Source organism: Misgurnus anguillicaudatus, chromosome 17, assembly GCF_027580225.2.
Source record: "Misgurnus anguillicaudatus chromosome 17, ASM2758022v2, whole genome shotgun sequence".
NCBI classification, from domain to species: Eukaryota; Metazoa; Chordata; class Actinopteri; order Cypriniformes; family Cobitidae; genus Misgurnus; species Misgurnus anguillicaudatus.
In genome coordinates, this window is record NC_073353.2 from 41839146 (window position 1) to 41857295 (window position 18150).

The 18150-nt window shown below is 37.7% G+C and overlaps 2 protein-coding genes across 2 annotated transcripts; one reads left to right on the top strand and one right to left on the bottom strand.

Annotated features, from left to right (window-relative positions):
• Positions 1 to 1051: 1051 nt before the first annotated feature.
• Positions 1052 to 10336, top strand: klhl23 (kelch-like family member 23). Its single transcript, XM_073854785.1, has 4 exons — positions 1052 to 1535; positions 6049 to 7266; positions 7896 to 8048; positions 9325 to 10336. Exons 2-4 carry the CDS (start codon positions 6054 to 6056, stop codon positions 9633 to 9635), a joined length of 1677 nt encoding a protein of 558 aa, XP_073710886.1. The 5' UTR covers positions 1052 to 1535; positions 6049 to 6053; the 3' UTR covers positions 9636 to 10336.
• A 1048-nt stretch (positions 10337 to 11384) lies between these two features.
• mettl5 (methyltransferase 5, N6-adenosine) lies at positions 11385 to 17293 on the bottom strand. The gene is made up of 8 exons (XM_055215551.2): positions 17201 to 17293; positions 16953 to 17113; positions 13524 to 13638; positions 13260 to 13441; positions 12997 to 13079; positions 12874 to 12925; positions 12687 to 12736; positions 11385 to 11501 (listed from the first exon to the last, which is right to left on the bottom strand). The coding sequence occupies exons 2-8, from the start codon at positions 17050 to 17052 to the stop codon at positions 11460 to 11462; spliced, it is 624 nt and encodes a 207-aa protein (XP_055071526.2). The 5' UTR covers positions 17053 to 17113; positions 17201 to 17293; the 3' UTR covers positions 11385 to 11459.
• Between the last annotated feature and the right edge of the window lie 857 nt (positions 17294 to 18150).

Sequence of the window (18150 nt, forward strand, 5' to 3'; positions counted from 1 at the left end):
GTTAGTTCACAGTGCATTAACTAACATTAATAAGATTTTAATAAAGTGCTAAAGTGAAATTAACATTAGCAACAATGATTAATAAATGCTGTATAAAGGCAGTTCATTATTAGTTCATGTTAACTAATGTAGTTAACTAATGTTAACTTATGAACCTTCTTTAAAAAGAGTAAAACTGAAAAGTGGAATTAGAATATTTAACCTGTTGAAGGACTTTAAACTTTTAGAAAACCCTGAGTTTATTTATTTATTTTTATTTAATTTTTTATCTCTCTTTTAGTTATTTATTTTAAATAATGTGCTTTGTTTGTTGAGAATGTTAACTAACAATATATTTTTGCCTTATTGTAATTGTATGTTAATGCAGAATAAAAAAAGAATATTAAAAAAAATAATGAACCATATTCATAAATGTAAATTTTCCTCAACCGTTCCCAAATCATTTTCTTTGTGACCTTAATTATTTAATTATGACACTAACGAAGATTAACAACCAAAAAAGTGTAAATTTGTATAATCATCTGATGAATGTTACCTACATAGCTTTATTACCTGTGTATTTTATTTATTTATTCTTTGCTTTTTTGTTTTAATGATTGCCCTTTTCCCTACTTTATACTTTTATTTTATTTATGCCATCCATGATTGTTTGAAACTTTTTCAAATTACTCTTGTTTTATACTTGCATAATCAAAACAACAACAACAAAAAAAAACTTTTGTCAGTATAGGAAATATTAATATTTATACCATTTTGCGTAACTATACCAAACAAATGGGTTATTTGTTTAAACACCACCTGCACCTTGTGACCTTGATCTGAGCGAGAGGACTGCGATTTTAAAAATGGCAAAACTGTTAGCTGTCTCAAGGGGGAAAAATACGAATTAATAAACCAACATGACTTTATTGCAAAAAAAACTCACTTTAAAATAATCAAGCCTCGCACGCGCTTCACTGAATGACCCTCAACCAGTTTCCATGGCAACGGCGAGTTATTTTGCTCTTTTAATATACCCTGAGGACTAATGTTAACTACAAGCGAATAATTTACCGTCGCTAAGCCATAAACACACGCTGGTATGTTCAGAAAACAAAGCTCGCAGAAATTTAGATTAATTTTGGGTGTTCCTGTCACATTCAGGCTGTATTATTATGCAACGTGTTTAAGCCCTATTAGGATTACTGTGTAGACTCAACCCAGCCGTGACAGCTAAAACGTAAAAAGTAGTATTACATATCAGTAGATGGATAAATGTGTCGCATTGGTTTGTAATTGTAATCAGTTTTTTTGTAAATGTAGGGACGAATGCACTGCGATGCTTGTGGGACGCGGCGGCTGTTTTGAATCACGAGCGCCGAGTGACAGCTAGCGGAGAGTCTATCAGACATACACAGATACCAAAATAGGAGCTCGGCATTCTTCAGTGACTGAGGCTAAATACAGGACACACATGTCTCTGTCCGAGGAGAAGTCTTACTGTGCTGGGGATCAAACTTCAACACGCTGAAAGAGTAGCGACAATTATTAGACAGGTAAGGTTTTATTTGGGGCAGACCGGGGTAAGTTGTCACACAGGGACTGCAGTAAATAGGTTGAGAGTTTAAAGGGATATCTCACTCATACTATTATGTCTATATACTTGAAGTGGATATATCTGTCTATAATGGACAGGTATCTACACTATTCATCCCTCATCTACGGAGCCCCTAAGGGGACATGGAGCAAAAATGAAATAAAGTTTAGTTTCACGTGAGCACGCGACAGTTTCACGTGCGACGCGAAACTTTTTGTGACCCAGTCTGTAAAAACCACACTAAAGTCTCAAAATCAAATTCTGAGATAATGAAAATCAAAGTCTGATTTTAGCCATTAATTTAATTATTTTAATCTTTGACATGACCTTATTCAATCAATATTAATGTACATTTACAATCTATGTTAATACATCAATATTAAGATACAATATTAGGATACATTTTGACACACAATGTTTATTAAGACAGGCGCATTTATTCTGTTGGTGTCACGGTTAAATCCGTGTCATGTTTTGTTTCTGTTCTTATCGTTGTCACCTGGACATTCATTGATTAATCACCTGATTCATTCCACCTGTTTGTCATTAGTCTGTGTATTTATACCTGTGTTTGTGCAATACTGACTGCCGGTTCATTGTCATTTCTTCCATGTCTGTTCACGTTGGTAGTGGTGGGCAGAGCGAGGCTTCGTGAAACACTGAAACAGTTGAATCAATTGTGCCGTATCCGAAACCGCCTCCACAGTGACACCTAGCGGTCGTTTGCATGTCTTTACATGAAGCAGCCTTGACAAGATTTTAGACGAGCGCTGACAAATTGTATGCCACATGTTGTTTGATTGACACACAAGTGATAGGATGGGAGAGTGGATAGTGCTCTCGACTCTCATGCCAGATCTTAGGATCGAACCCGGGAAATGCATGTGCTACATCATAATAAAATGCTTTTTGTTGTTTGACAACTACATGAGCTTTTAGGCTCACAATTGTCTGTAACTATAGGCTATTCGGGTCTATTTAATAATAAAAAAATGGAATAGAGATATACCAAATAAATAATAAGAGATTCATAAAATATATCAAGCCATAATATGCCACATTGTTTACATATAAAGATCTTTATTCAAATATATAAATTGTTCTGTGTTGATAAACTCAACCAGATTCTTTTTTACATATAATTTCTCCAGCCTTTGAAAATATTCTTACACAAGGGACACTTTTGCTGGCATGCATTTTTTTGTAAGTGTTACATACACATGATGAAAAATGACTTCTTTCAGTAAATTATAGTATTTGATCTTGCCAAAAACGCATCTATGAGGTATTGTCAGATTTGTACCCTGTCAGTTTAAGATTCGACGCAGATTCGACAGGTACGCCACCTTTCGAAATACTTGTGAAATGCACCGCTTGGTGTTTCGAATCACTTCATCACGTGACATGGGTGTTTCGAATCACATTTCGGAGCAGTGTTTCGAAACATTTACGCTTCGGGATCTCGACACAGTGTCGAAACGTCAGTTTCGCGGGAGCCATCCCTACACGTTGGATGTTCCTGTGTTCATTACCTGTCCGTTGTTTGATTCCCGTGTTTTATTTCATGTTTTATTATTAAATGTCCTTATGTTTTGTGAACTCTGCACTTGTGTCCTTACTTCTGTTCCCCGTCGTGACAGAATGAACCGGCCATTCAAGGACGCAGCAAGTTCACGGAGGGCGGCTCCCCCAGGAGTTTCGTCGAGGGGGAGTAGTGACATCGGGGTTCATTCCCCATCAGCCCCGATGTCTCTTGGGGACCACCGTGAGCGATCGCTCGCTCCTGCGGGCCTGCGGGAGGAGGATCGGCCCAGGCGGTCCCCCAACGGTTGAGTCGTCGTCGACGGTCCCTCGGAGGACCACCGTCCCGCTCGTAGGGGGATCCGGAACGGACCACGCCCGATCATTTCCCCGGGGTGGCTACCGAGTGAGGGTCTCCATTTCCACGAGGGGACGGGAGATGATTTCCGGGGGGCACCTCATCGTCGACGATTCCCAGAAGGGGGGTAATTCGTCTGCCTCGGTTCTCGGAGCGATCGCTCCGGTTCTCCTGGCGCTGTCGGGCCCACCGTCCTGTTGGTTTAATCCCGGCGGCTGCCGGCTTCGCCAGGGTCCCCAAGCCCTCCACCCCTCCCTTGGACTCTCGCTACCAGACTTTGTTTTTGTTTTGTGTTTATGTGAGTGTCTGGTAGCCACTCGTAGAGGGAGGGGTTATGTCACGGTTAAATCCGTGTCATGTTTTGTTTCTGTTCTTATCGTTGTCACCTGGACATTCATTGATTAATCACCTGATTCATTCCACCTGTTTGTCATTAGTCTGTGTATTTATACCTGTGTTTGTGCAATACTGACTGCTGGTTCATTGTCATTTCTTCCATGTCTGTTCACGTTGGATGTTCCTGTGTTCATTACCTGTCCGTTGTTTGATTCCCGTGTTTTATTTCATGTTTTATTATTAAATGTCCTTATGTTTTGTGAACTCTGCACTTGTGTCCTTACTTCTGTTCCCCGTCGTGACAGTTGGCAGCCAGCAGTCATTCGTGTGTAGCCTATTTAAAACAACAGCACGAATTACGCTAACGTTAGCTGTTTTCATATCATTAGTGCTGAGGGGTTAGTTGTATCACAGCGTTACAATTAACCCCGCTGCGCTGGGTAAAATATTTTTAAGCCTACCAAAAAAGTTGCTAAGTTTGATGATGCTATGTTTTAGTCAACAAGACATGGATTACGATAACATAACATTGGTTTTGGTATCTTACACACCCAACTTAGAAAAAAACCCCATATGTCTACATGCCACCAAAACATCTTTCATCAATAACTCTATGTAAAAATATAATACTCTTCCATTAATTTCCGCGAAAGCGTCTTTTGGCAGCGTGAAAACAATAGCTCGCTCAACCCTGTGCAACAATTTAAACGTTCCGTGTTACAACTAACCCAGCGTGAATGGGGAACGGTTTGATTATGAACATTCTTCCAAAATATCTTCCTTTGTGTTCATCAGAACAACGAAATTGAGGTTTGTAACAAAATGAGAGTGGGTTAATGATAACAGATTTTCTGGTGAACTATCCCTTTAAGTAAGAAAAAAATTGACGATGGCCATTTAATTATTTGAAAATTTGCTGCGTGTGTGCATTATTTTCCGAATAATTCAAAGTCAATTATTCTGCTTATACCACTGTTACCACAAACATTGCTCTGGTGGTTATTTTAAGACATTTGACAGGTTACGTGTGCATTATACATGAAAATAATCAAAACCCGTGGAACATTTCTTATCCAATCAGAATAAAGCATTCAACAGCCCAGTGGTAGCCTATAACATACAATAAACAACATTGTAAACATGGCTTTGTAAACTGCACTTTATGTTATCACAACATTAGGTTGTAGGTTGTCACATAAATGTTGTATTTGATACAATACAATCTGGCTTGTAAATGTATCTTTGTATACTGTGTTTATTGTTGAATTTTGTTAAAAGCATTTGCTAAATGAATAAACGGAAATGACTGTTTACTAAAAACTGAAACGATTGGTTCAAATACAGTTTTATTATTTTTAATACCAGTTATATATAATAATACGGAGCCCTAAGGGGACATGGAGCAAAAATTAAATAAAGTTTAGTTCCGCGTTCGCATGGGAAACTATTGTGTGCTCACGTGAAACTTTATGTTAGCACAACATTAGGTTGTAGGTTGTCACATAAATGTTGTATTTGATACAATACAATCTGGCTTGTAAATGTATCTTTGTATACTGTGTTTATTGTTGAATTTTGTTAAAAGCATTTGCTTAATGAATAAACGGAAATTACTGTTTAGTAAAAACTGAAACGATTGGTACAAATACAGTTTTATTATTTTTAATACCAGTTATATATAATAATACGGAGCCCCTAAGGGGACATGGAGCAAAAATTAAATAAAGTTTAGTTTCGCGTTCGCATGTGAAACTATCGCATGCTCATGTGAAACTTTATGTTAGCACAATATTAGGTTGTAGGTTGTCACATAAATGTTGTATTTGATACAATACAATCTGGCTTATAAATGTATCTTTGTATACATTTACCGCGCTTAGTTTTCCGTGCACACGTGAAACTATCGCGTGTGCACGCGAAACTTTCATTTTCACGTGCACACGCGATAGTTACACGTGCGCACGCGAAACTAAACTTAAAAACAATTCTGCACATGAAGGTTTCGCGTGAGCACATGAAAGTTTCACGTGAGCACATGAAACTAAACTTTCAATATTTTTACTTCAATGTCACCTTAGGGGCCTGGTATTATAACTAGACCACCTGTTAAAATTAAATACATTTTCTTGACTTGATCCAGGCCTGTAAATCTTTTTTTAACAATCCAATATGTTTTACATGACTGTTTCATTACAAAGCATGATATTTTGATGAGGACCTGTTTTGTTAGGACACTAATTCAACCTTCTCTTTCTAGTTGCAATGTCAGGGAAAGGTCAAAGCAGTTACTCGTACGATTTCTGTGATGAGACTCATTCATCTGAAGTGCTAGAGGTTCTCCACGAGTTTCACATCAGCGGTTTGTTCACAGACATCACCCTTCGATCTTCATCAGGGCAGATCTTCCACTGTCACAAGGTGGTGCTATCCTCACGCAGCTCCTACTTCAAGTCAATGTTCACATTAGACATGAGGGAGCGAACGAATGACATCATCAACCTGCCTTGTATAGATGGAGCTACTCTAGGTTCTTTGATAAACTACGTTTACACCTCAAAAGTCAGAATAACCCAAAGCAATGTTCAGAGTCTCCTGGAGGCTGCAGACCTTCTTCAGTTCAGCTCTGTCAAAAAAGCCTGCGAGAACTTTCTGATTCGCCTGTTGGACATCGATAACTGCCTCGAGATGCACTCATTCGCCGAGCTTCACGTGTGCACCACCCTGCAGCGTGAAGCTCGGAGGGTCATGTTCGGACGTTTCTTGGAGCTCACGAATCAGGAGGAGTTTCATGAGGTTGAACTTCCGACGCTCAAGATGATATTAACCACCGAGAACCTCAACGTCTGGAAAGAAGAGATGTTATTGGAGGCAGTGGTGAAGTGGGTCGCTCATGACACGGTGACTCGAGTTGACCACCTTCAGGAGCTTCTCAGCTGCGTTAAGTTCGAGGTGGATGATGTCTACCTCAGATCTGCTTTGTATGTGCTCAGACATTGCTCTGAAAACCAACTGCGATCTCTGATCGTCAGTTCTTTAAAGCCAAGCAAAGATTTCTCCCACTGCTGCAAGACGCTAACAAGCAACTTGTTCATTATAGGTGGATATTACTGGCATCCATTGTGTGAAGTACACATATGGGACCCTGTTTCCAACACGTGGACTGAAAAAAAGAGCATGCCTGATTTCGCAAGGGAGAGTTATAGTGTTGTACTTTTGGGTCCTAATGTCTATGTGACTGGGGGCTACAGGACAGAAACCGTGGATGCCTTAGACGCTGTATGGATTTATGACACAGACACAGATGAATGGACAGAAGGATGTCAAATGCTCACAGCCAGGTATTATCACTGCTCTGTGGCGTTACGGGGATGCATATATGCCATAGGTGGATACACAGGAGGCGCTCCGACACGAGGAACTGAATATTATGACCCTTTGAAAAAGAATTGGTTCCCTGTGGCAGATATGGTACAAGGTATGACTACGAGGAGTGCAGAATTGATTTGTTTGTACATTATGGGTTTTTACAGCACAAGGATTATTTATTCTACAGCCAACCATTTTGCCTCACTTTTACCCTGGTTTACCCTATAGGGATGCACTGATACTGATACCCCTGTTATATGTTGCATACAACATGCTTTTCATTTTAAATAAATGTTCTTAATTCCAAACTAGTCCCTTGTTTTTTTGTTAAATTATATGACTAAAGCTGTTACCTGTCAATTTAAATCATTTTTTTTGTACTCGGTATCGACAAGTACTGAAATGCAAGTACTCATTCTCGTACTCGTATTCCAAAAAAGTGGTATTGGTGCATCCCTAGTTTACCCTGGTTCTGGAAGTATTTTTTCACACCATTTTCTCAATAGAGAGTAAATAAAAAAATAGTATATTAAAGAATTACTGTAAGCCATGAACCAAATCAAAGCTCTGAGGTGAATCTGCCTTTATATGCACATGAACCTGAATGACATCCCATTCTTAATCGATAGGGTTTAATATGGAGTTGTCCCATATTAAAAACACAGGTCAGACCTTTTTTTATTCCTGTATCCTTTAATTGAAGTTCATGAAATTGTTTCTCCGTTTTCATGTTTACAGGTGTTGGAAATGCTAGTGCTTGTGTAGTAAATGACAGAATCTATGTTACCGGAGGGCATCATGGGTACAGAGGAAGCTGCACTTATGAGAAGATTCAGATGTACAGGGCAGATATCAATGAATGGAGCATTATAACAACATGTCCACATCCTGGTAAGACACTTACATTTCTTTTTAGATCCAGACTAAAAGTGATCTAAAGTGCCTATATGTTACTTTGTGCTAGGGGTGTCACAATATACAGGTATTGACATAAAACATGATATTGAAAACCGGCATCAATATCGTCTTAATATCAGACATATAATAATATTAATAATTCAGCAGCCATTTAAAATGATGCTTCAAAGGACCAGTGTATAGATTTATAGCTGCATTTATTGGTGAGACAGCTCAGTCCACAGCTCACCCCTTTTGAAATGCATAGTGAAGCTACGATAGCCACCACAGGACAAAAACGTCATTGTCTGAGACAACGTAAAAAGAAAAAGCACTCTATAGATGGTTTCATTGGATGTGCGGTGACGCGACATGCGTATAATGTTTAAAGGGCGCATATCATTAAAATCTGATGTTTAAACATGTCTTTCCATGTTTAAGTGCTATAATTGGGTCCCCAGTGCTTCTATCAACCTAGAAAATTTGAAAAAGATCAACCCAGTAACTTAGTTTGGGTAAGCCATTCTATGCAAGCATGTGAATAAATAGGTCATTGAAATTTGGCTCCCCTTGTGATGTCAGAAGGGGATCTTATTATTATAATACCGCCCCTTAATCTGCACTATCCAACCACGGCACTGCCATTTAGTGCAGAGAGAAAGAGAGAAAAAATAATTGACAGCATAACTGAGTTTCAATTTTAACAAACCACCATTATGGTGATCAGTGTTTGCATTTCATCAGCTTATTTGTATTTAAAAGGGACACACCTAAGACGGCACATTTTTGCTCACACCTACAATGTGGCAATTTTAACATGCTAAAATAAATTATATATATGGTATTTTGAGCTAAAACCTCATATACATGTATGTACTCTGGGGACACCAATTATTTATTTTACATCTTTAAAAAATCTTGTGAAATGTCCCTTTTAAGAGCCACAGTTTTTACAAACACTTTTCTGCCTCTCTACTTTTAACTCATTAGCCAAAAAAAGAAAACCATCAAAATAAACAATGCTAAAGATGAACTTAACTGATAGTATTGTTCCCCTATAAAAAACAAAAGCGCAATAACATTATTATTGTGAGTTTCTTTAGCCAGGATAATTGTGTAGTGAAAGTCTGATATCGTGAAGCTAAACTGTTTGATAAAACATCAACTCGTTTGACCACCACACTGTGAAATAATGACTCTTTAATGATTTACTAGTGCTATTTAACATTCTTCACTATCATTCACATTTAAAAACTCTTTTCCGTTTCAGAGTATGGCCTGTGCTCTGTATCATTAAACAATAAACTTTATCTGGTCGGCGGTCAGACCACCATCACAGACTGTTACGACCCCGAGCAGAACGAATGGAGGCAGATGTCAGAGACGAAGGAGGTAAGGATGGAGTGTGGAGCTGCAGTTATACACGGATGCATCTACGTAGCAGGTGGATATTCATACTCAAAGGGTTCGTACCTGCCAAGCATAGAGAGGTATGACCCTGAGACGGATTGTTGGGAGATAGTGGGAAACCTTCCATCGGCTTCCCGCTCACACGGCTGCGTTTGTGTGTTTAGTGTGTGAAATCATAACTGATGTTATAATCACTAGATCTGTGGCTTCAGATCATTCTGGTCACTGATGGTGTCAATGTGATAACATCTTTACATGTGTGAGAAACGGTTTGGCCTGTTTTCTGCTAAGGAAAGGATATTTCAAAATATGTACTCAATAGCACAACAGATAAGAGCACTTCTGTTAACCACATACAGTAGTTTTCAACATAAATAGTGAAGGTCATATGCAGAAGGAAACGACAAAGATAAATGCAAACAGTAAAATGATATGAACCGTATAATTTTGCATTGGTACGAAGGCAAAATAACAACTCATTTGTTGTTAATGATAACGTCACAGGCGGTGCATCCAATTGAAGACAACTTTATTTTTTAATAAATGAATCTGTCACTTGGTAAAACAGCCAATGGAGGCAGAGGACAACATGATCAAAACAATATGTGGAAATCGCGGAGGGAGATCAAGACCCACTCCAACTGAGGGTTGTCCCCACTAAAAATATCATTAAAAAACATGTTGTTAATAATATGATAAATACCACAGATAATGCTGACTAGTTATGACAAAAAAAGATAACCAATGTATTTTTCCTTGAACATTTTTATGTTTATTGTCCCCTCAACTGTTAGAAGAAATTTACACACACAAATCAAAACTATACTAGATAACACAAGTAAATCTGACTGCATTAAATATGTGGGTAACACTTTACAATAAGGTTTTATTTGTTAACAATTAGTTAAGTCATTGAGTAACGTGAACAAACAATCAGGGTTCCCACACCTTAGTTAACTTCAAATTCAAGGACCTTTCAATTACTTTCCAGGTCCAATACCCTAAAATTTAAGGACTATGTGGGGACACATTTCAAGTGAGAGCAAGGTTACATTGTGTTACCTTTTAAGATACATTGTTACAGTTCCCTTTTGAGGGAACTTGCGCTGCGTCACTGCGGTGACACTTTGGGGATGCCTCCAGGGGTAAGTGCGTCTGAATGTGTATATCAAATTCAACCAATGGTGAGGCTTAACGACAAAGACAGGGTGACGCGGGAGCCAGGAAGTATATAGCTATCTGAAATATTACCAAAGACGGCGTTACAGGGACACAGGAAGTATGGCAAGGGAGACGCAGTGTCTTGTTCCCTTCTCAGGGAACAAGAGTTACATACGTAACCCGAGACGTTTTCATGTGTCAAACACAACTACAGTATGCAAAACAGCATTTCGGTATGAATCAACATTCGCATACAGAAGATATAAGCATTTAAAGCGAACAGTTTAACACGTGTGCTTAAAAAGTAGAATTTGTATAATATTATCCTACACTACACAGGGAATAATATGGATTTTTTTTCCAGAAAACTTCTTGCATAAAATAGATTCAAGCACTTTTAATGAGCTGTATCTATGTATGTATATTTTCAAAAACTTCCCAGGGCCTTGAATCCCCCCCCCCAGATTCACAAACTTTTAAGGATTTCATGGACCCGTGGGAACCCTGAACAATGAACAAAAGTTCTAAAGCATTTATTAAACATTCACACATTTTTACTAATACAACCTTATTGTAAAGTGTTATCAATATGGGTTGATTTGTGATGAGGATAAATATGGTTTGTGGCACAATGTGTTTTAGTTGATTGCTGATTTGTTATTAGAATTTTAGTCATATGAAATGGGTGTTTAACTGTGTATGCTGTCGAAATTTGAAATAAAATTACAACAGTAGTTTTTGTAAATTATGACAATCATGTTTAGTTATAAAATTTATTTGAGCAGCAGTGTTTGTTAAAAAAAAATGAAACATTTGCAAAAAAAGACAATCCTTTTATGTCGGAGTGAAACGAATGAAGTCCACTTGAATGTCAACCTAAAATGACCAAATACAAAAGAATATGTAAATAATATTTCACTGTACAGTTAAATGTCAGGATTTTTCCAGTGCTACACTGGATAAAAAAATAAAAGCATAAAAGTTATACACTACAAATATATTAATTTTATCTCCTTAACTGGCACAGCCCTTTTTGAGTGGGGAGAGGGGGAGTTTTTTACAAAAGTGTCTGGAGGTGAAAATATTAAATATGCAATAAAGTATATATTTTATACATAAAATTATCACAAAAAAATAGCTTTGTGTTACACTTTTAGTGGTTTTATCAACAATGGCCACTAGGTGTCAACAGTTTGCTGCTTACTCTTGTCACAAATTAATAAATTACGGTCACTGCATTATTAGTACTGCTAAAAGGTTTTGAAATATGAAGACTACATTCTTAGACCTTTCCAACCATATATTGTCACGATAGATTAAAATTTACATGCAAAATATTGAAGTTAACTCATTCCCCGCCAGCTTTTTTTTAAAAAGTTGCACGCCAGCATTTTTTGTGATTTTTAGAAAAGTTTCACAAAATGCCTTTCAGGAAAATTTTCTTCTAAAAATATATAAACATACAAATATATCAAATGAAAGAACAGACCCTCTACTTTCAAACAAACAAACAGGGGAAAAAAAAACGTTTCATCCTATCTATATTTTTCTCTGCTTATAAACTTTTAAATATGGGTATTTTTCTTTAAAAATACAATTTTTTATTTTTTTTAAAGCTGAAATAATTGCATTTTTGTGAAGAATTTTTTTTTTTAAATTATTATTTGTTTGCTTGAGTTTTTTATAAATTGGATAAGTGCACCATATAGTGGATAATCTCTGTATTAAACATTACCATAAAAACTCATCAGGAACAAATTTTTTTCATGCAAATGTTTTCTCTTGATTGACGAGATAACTCGTCAATGGCGGGGAAAGAGTTAAGGGGTTGAAGTACAGTTATACTTAAGTAGCTGCATTTAAAAAAGTAAATTAATTACCAGTTATACTTATATGATAGAATTTAAGTGTATTGCAATAAATGGCACAGTTAAGTACATCTAGAAAAAAATTGTATATTAAGAACAAAATAAGTGTATGGTAATAGTACATTTACTAAGTGTACTTAAAATTAAGTGTATTTTTGTGCACTTTTTCACATGGTAAAGCATGCTGACTTACCGACTTCTTTTTGTGGAACTTGTAAGATGCTGGTAGGTCATATCTTAGCTCTGTCGGTATAAAAGGGATTTTGGAAAAATGTTAAGCAGTATGAGCTAATAAAAGACATGTCACCATGATACCACACGCACGCACGCACACGCACACACACACACACACGTGTGAAAGGCAGGCACAGAAATCTTACCTGCGATGACTTCCATGTTCACTTTCCAGTCTTTAGATTTCTTCTGGATGTTCTGCAAAGAAATGCAATTCACTGATAAATCTGAACCGAGATAGACTGTAAAATTGTAAAGTGGCCACGTACATCTCGTGTGGAGGTTTTGTGAAGAGAATACACCGCCGTTCTGGCCATGGATATGGCCGTCTTTAGGAACTGCATGTCAATACCTACAGGTTCAAACAGAAACATTGTTCAACATTACAATTACCTGTTTTATGTACCAGTCTTATGGTCTTACCGCATAGTAAAGTCAGAGTTTAATCCCTAAATTCATAATCTTTTTCACAACTCTCAGAAATCCATCTGATTACAGAACTAAAACAAGTTAGCATTTTATATCGATTTACCCTGGTTATGTTTTGTGCCGAATGGAGGATTCATGATAACAGTGTCAAACTTCTTGTCGTACAAGGATCCAATAGCGCAAACATCACACTGGACAACATCAACGTTGTGAAGTTCGAATTCCTCAACGTTTCTTTTGAATATATCCAAAGCGTCTTCGTCAACGTCAAATCCCACACAAAGTCTAGCAAGAGAAGTTTGTGATTAATGTTGATTCACCTGATTTTAAAACAGTGACTTAAGATCATTAATGGAAACCATCTTACCCAGCATCAAGGACTGCCGCTCCTATAGACAACACCCCGCAGCCACAGCCCAGGTCAGCCACAAGTTTGTTCTCTATGTCATCAAATGTGTTGTGGATGGTGTATAACATACAGCCTGCAGTGAAACATCACACATTTTTAAGATTCGTGAACATTTATGCATTTTGCAGGCGCTTTTATCCAAACAAAGCGACGTATGTTGTGTTCACACCAGACACGAATGAAGCGCGAGTGATTTACAATTGAGCGTTTTGGGCATTAAAAAAATTTAAACTTTGTAGGATATTTAAACTTTGTAGGATATACGAATAAGCGCTGTCACCCGGACACCCGGAGCTGTACAACACATCTTCTTACTTTTATAAAAACAGGAATAAAAAGGTTCTTTGCTTGGAAGAAAGGAGTTTGGAGAAATTGGTAAGTTGTAAAAACACTGTTTACTCAATTGAAGCTATATATACACACATATTAAGTGCGTTTACATGCAAAGTCTTACACCGATTTTGCTTAAAAAACTGATAACACGTGGGGTCATGTAAACGCGTAAAATGGGTTTCTTTAATCGGGAAAAGCCCATAAACGCGTAAGCAAAAAACGATCAGCACAGGTAGTTTTTGCTCATGACCCCGATTTCGGGTGGCATGTAAACACCTTAACCGGCTTTCTCGCGGTTTTGTCCATGTGCGCATGTCCCCGCGTTTAAAAGATAAACGTCAGACGCAGAAGTAAGCGCAAAGTAACGCATAAAAGTCTCTGCTCTACTAAAGCAGTTGGCAGAGAAACTGCGAAAATAAAAACTGATGTTATATTTACAGGTTCTGGAGACACAGAGATAAAACAATATATACAAATTATATAAGACAAATGTGCCGTCGGCTTTTTGATCAACTATTACGTACTATATGCGATGATGTCACTACCTGCCAAAACCTGACAAATCTCCAAGTCCCATGTAAACGCAGTTGTCTGCATAGCCGGTTTAAGATTTGCATGTAAACGCATGAAAACAGTTTTTATAATAAGCAGATTTTTGATAGTTATCCGCTTATTCTGTTCATGTAAATGTACTCATTGAGACTACAAGCTAACTTAAGCCAACAAATCTGAATTTCACGCGCGAATGATGCAAATTTCACAAAAGAATTACGCGCGTTCACTCACAATGTTCAAGTGTCCCACCACTACGCACGAATTGTGAGAGTTGTTCCCTTCATTCATGCCTGGTATGAACGCACAGTTACAGTGCATTACTACATTGAAAAATTTACTGGAAAAAGTTACAAATTACTGTACATAAAAAATAAATGCATAAATAAATGTAGAAATACAGAAATGAATAAATACATAAATGCCTAAATGAAAAGTAATTAATTAAACACATAATTAAATATATAAACTGAGTGTAAATAAATAAATACACAAATAAATGTAGAAATAAATACAGAAATATTTATTGGGTGGTGCCCCGCCCTTTCTCCGCTGTGGTTGGACGGCCGTGTGGGAGCTGACATTGGCGAGCGGAGCTTTTCGCCCGGGGTTGAATGTTTTTCGGCTCACGACGCTGAGCATGGAAAAACCGCTGAGTGCAGGTTTTCGGCGCGTAAGAAAACCGCTAGCGGCTGGCTTATTTAAAAAACGCAGAGCTTCCATTGGAAACAACTGGAAACATACACCGGCCGCGGGCGTAAAGGGGCGTTCTCACCAAAGCTTTTACGCCCACGGCCGACACATTTTTTCAATTGTTTCCAATGGAAGCTCAGCGTTTTTCAAATAAGTCAGCAGCTAGCGGTTTTCTTCCGCGCCGAAAAGCGGCACTCGGCTATTTTTCCGCTCAACAGTTTTTCCGCGCTCAGCGCTGAGCACCGAGAGTTGAAGAGTATTCAATTTTGGGTGGGGGCCTCTGCTCGTCGGTGTCGGTTCTCGCGCGGCTGTCCAGTCGCGGTGGAGGAGAGGCGGGACATTACCACAGCAACCAACCGGCTCACTGCTAAAGTATCACAGCTACCAAAGCGCTCAGCTGAAGAAACAGCTGACATTCGGCGTCCTCCAGGTGTTTTCAGCCGCATTTAAAAGTTTTGGTGTGCACAAACCCCTAAAAGCTTTGGTGTGTACGCCCCCATACAGTTATTTTTTAGATTTATAAGGACTTCCTTCTGATCAAAGAGCCATAATACATGAAAAAGCTGTGCATAATATCACCTTCGCGATTCAAAATCAATATCAGACAGGTAATGTTAGTAAGAATCGCGATTAATCGTCCCAGCCCCTTTTAAAAAGTATCAACTTAAAGGAATAGTCTACTCATTTTCAATATTAAAATATGTTATTACCTTAACTAAGAATTGTTGATACATCCCTCTATCATCTGTGTGCGTGCACGTAAGCGCTGGAGCGCGCTGCGACGCTTCGATAGCATTTAGCTTAGCCCCATTCATTCAATGGTACCATTTAGAGATAAAGTTAGAAGTGACCAAACACATCAACGTTTTTCCTATTTAAGACGAGTAGTTATACGAGCAAGTTTGGTGGTACAAAATAAAACGTTTCTAAGCGGATTTAAAAGAGGAGCTACATTTTATGGCGTAATAGCACTTTTGGGAGTACTTGGACTCGGCGCAGTAACACCCTCCCTCTCCCATTATGAGAGTGAGAAGGGGAGCGGACGTTTCAGGTGAGTCGAAGTACTCCCAAAAGTGCTATTACGCCATAAAATATACTTCCTCCGCTTAGAAAAGCGCTACGTTTTATTTTGTACCACCAAACTTGCTCGTATAACTACTCGTCTTAAATAGGAAAAACGTTGATGTGTTTGGTCACTTCTAACTTTATCTTATAAATGGTACCATTGAATGAATGGGGCTAAGCTAAATGCTATCGAAGCGTCGCAGCGCGCTCCAGCGCTTACATGCACGCACACAGATGATAGAGGGATGTATCAACAATTCTTAGTTAAGGTAATAACATTTTAATATTGAAAATGAGTAGACTATTCCTTTAAAAGTAACGTACAAAAATAATACATTTAAAAGTTGATACTTATACCAGAACACAAGATATATAATGAACTTTTTTTACACTTTGTAGTGGATTTTAATGTTCCTCTAGCTCAACTGGTAAAGCATTGCATGAGGAGCAACATAAATGTCATAAGTTCGATCCTGAGGAACACACTATAAGTCACGTGGATAAATGTGTCTCCCTAATGTTCACTTTAAGGCACTCCCACTGTCCACAATATTTTAAGCTGCCTAATAAAGTATTTTAGAGCTGGGTGTAACTAGAAAGTTGTAGCCTACTGTATACTACCACCCTAGTAGACATAATCACAAAAACACACAGGCTAAATGCATAATATTATATACACTATAGTAAAACATTGATATTGCTTATCAACCTCGAATAATGAAAGAATAAAGTGTCAAACAGTACCTGCTATATGAGGGCTGGTGGGATACTGCTCGAGGAGAATTTTGGGTTCCTCAAATCCGTCCACCTGCTGAAGACAGCTCTCCAACTCTTTAAGCTTCATGTCTACGTTAAATGGTTAACTACTAATGCATCATTCATCCCGATACTAGCAGTTGATGAACCTTAAACGTTAAAAGTGAGCAGCTGAACTTTATAGTGATTCCCTCGCTAATAAAACTCTCAGGAAGGTATCTACTGTACACACTCACATGTTTGTTGTTGCTTCTCTTCTTCTTCTGCAAGTTTCTCTTACTGGTTCAGTCTATTAGCGCCATCTGCTGGATCACTCTCACTATGCAGGATATCTTCATGTCTCATACTATTTTACAATCTTTTTTGAGCAAGGGCTACCACAATGGATAATACAATCTGGAGGGCTACTTTTTTATATAGTCTACTTAAAACCTTTTCTTTTACTTGTTGATTTTATTTAATTTTACTTGTTGATATGTTTTATCATAATTTAAAATGTTAACATACATAAAATAAGCCGAGGTAATATAAAAATATGAAATAGATAAATATTAAAATTGAGGCTATTAATAGAATGTGCTTTGGCGGGCAACTCACAGACTCTGTGCGGGCAACCTTGTGCCCGCGGGCACCATTTTGGAGACCACTGGTTTATATGGTCTCATACAGTAAAATGGTGGTAAAGTAATTATATGTTCATTTGGTGTCCAAAGTAATTTTTTTTTGCAAAAGGTTATATTTTTAATTTTAATAATTTGGTACTCATTGTCATGGATGTAAAAATGTATCTCTTCCGCCAACACCTCACTTACCAGTGGTACTCATTTTCAGCCCTGGAGTTTCATGCCTTAGACCAGCCCACTTTAGTTTTAATAATAATATAATTAAATCCTCAGTAGCCTACATAAGTCAGCAATAGTGCACTGTTCTCTGCAGCCTTGCAATTCATTGTATTTTTAAAATATATCATTTCCAATTCAGTTTAAATACAGTAGCATAAACAATGATTAGGCTATTCAAAACTTATTTAAAAACGACTGAAATGGAACAAACGTGTTTGTGTTTTCCCCTATATTTCTGGGTCTTGAGATTACCTGTTGGGTTGAAAAAGTTTGGAAACCCCTGATATACGTTACACAAGCAAGATTTATCAAGTATACAGGGCAAACAGATGGAAAAATAAAAA

Coding starts and splice junctions, on each gene's coding strand:
- klhl23 (XM_073854785.1), top strand. CDS start 6,054: ATGTCAGGGAAAGGTCAAAGCAGTTACTCGTACGATTTCTGTGATGAG. Junction 7,267..7,895: donor TGTGGCAGATATGGTACAAG/GTATGACTACGA, acceptor TCATGTTTACAG/GTGTTGGAAATGCTAGTGCT. Junction 8,049..9,324: donor AACAACATGTCCACATCCTG/GTAAGACACTTA, acceptor TTTCCGTTTCAG/AGTATGGCCTGTGCTCTGTA.
- mettl5 (XM_055215551.2), bottom strand. CDS start 17,052: ATGAAGCTTAAAGAGTTGGAGAGCTGTCTTCAGCAGGTGGACGGATTT. Junction 13,442..13,523: donor GCGGCAGTCCTTGATGCTGG/GTAAGATGGTTT, acceptor TTCTCTTGCTAG/ACTTTGTGTGGGATTTGACG. Junction 12,926..12,996: donor ACAAAACCTCCACACGAGAT/GTACGTGGCCAC, acceptor ATTTCTTTGCAG/AACATCCAGAAGAAATCTAA.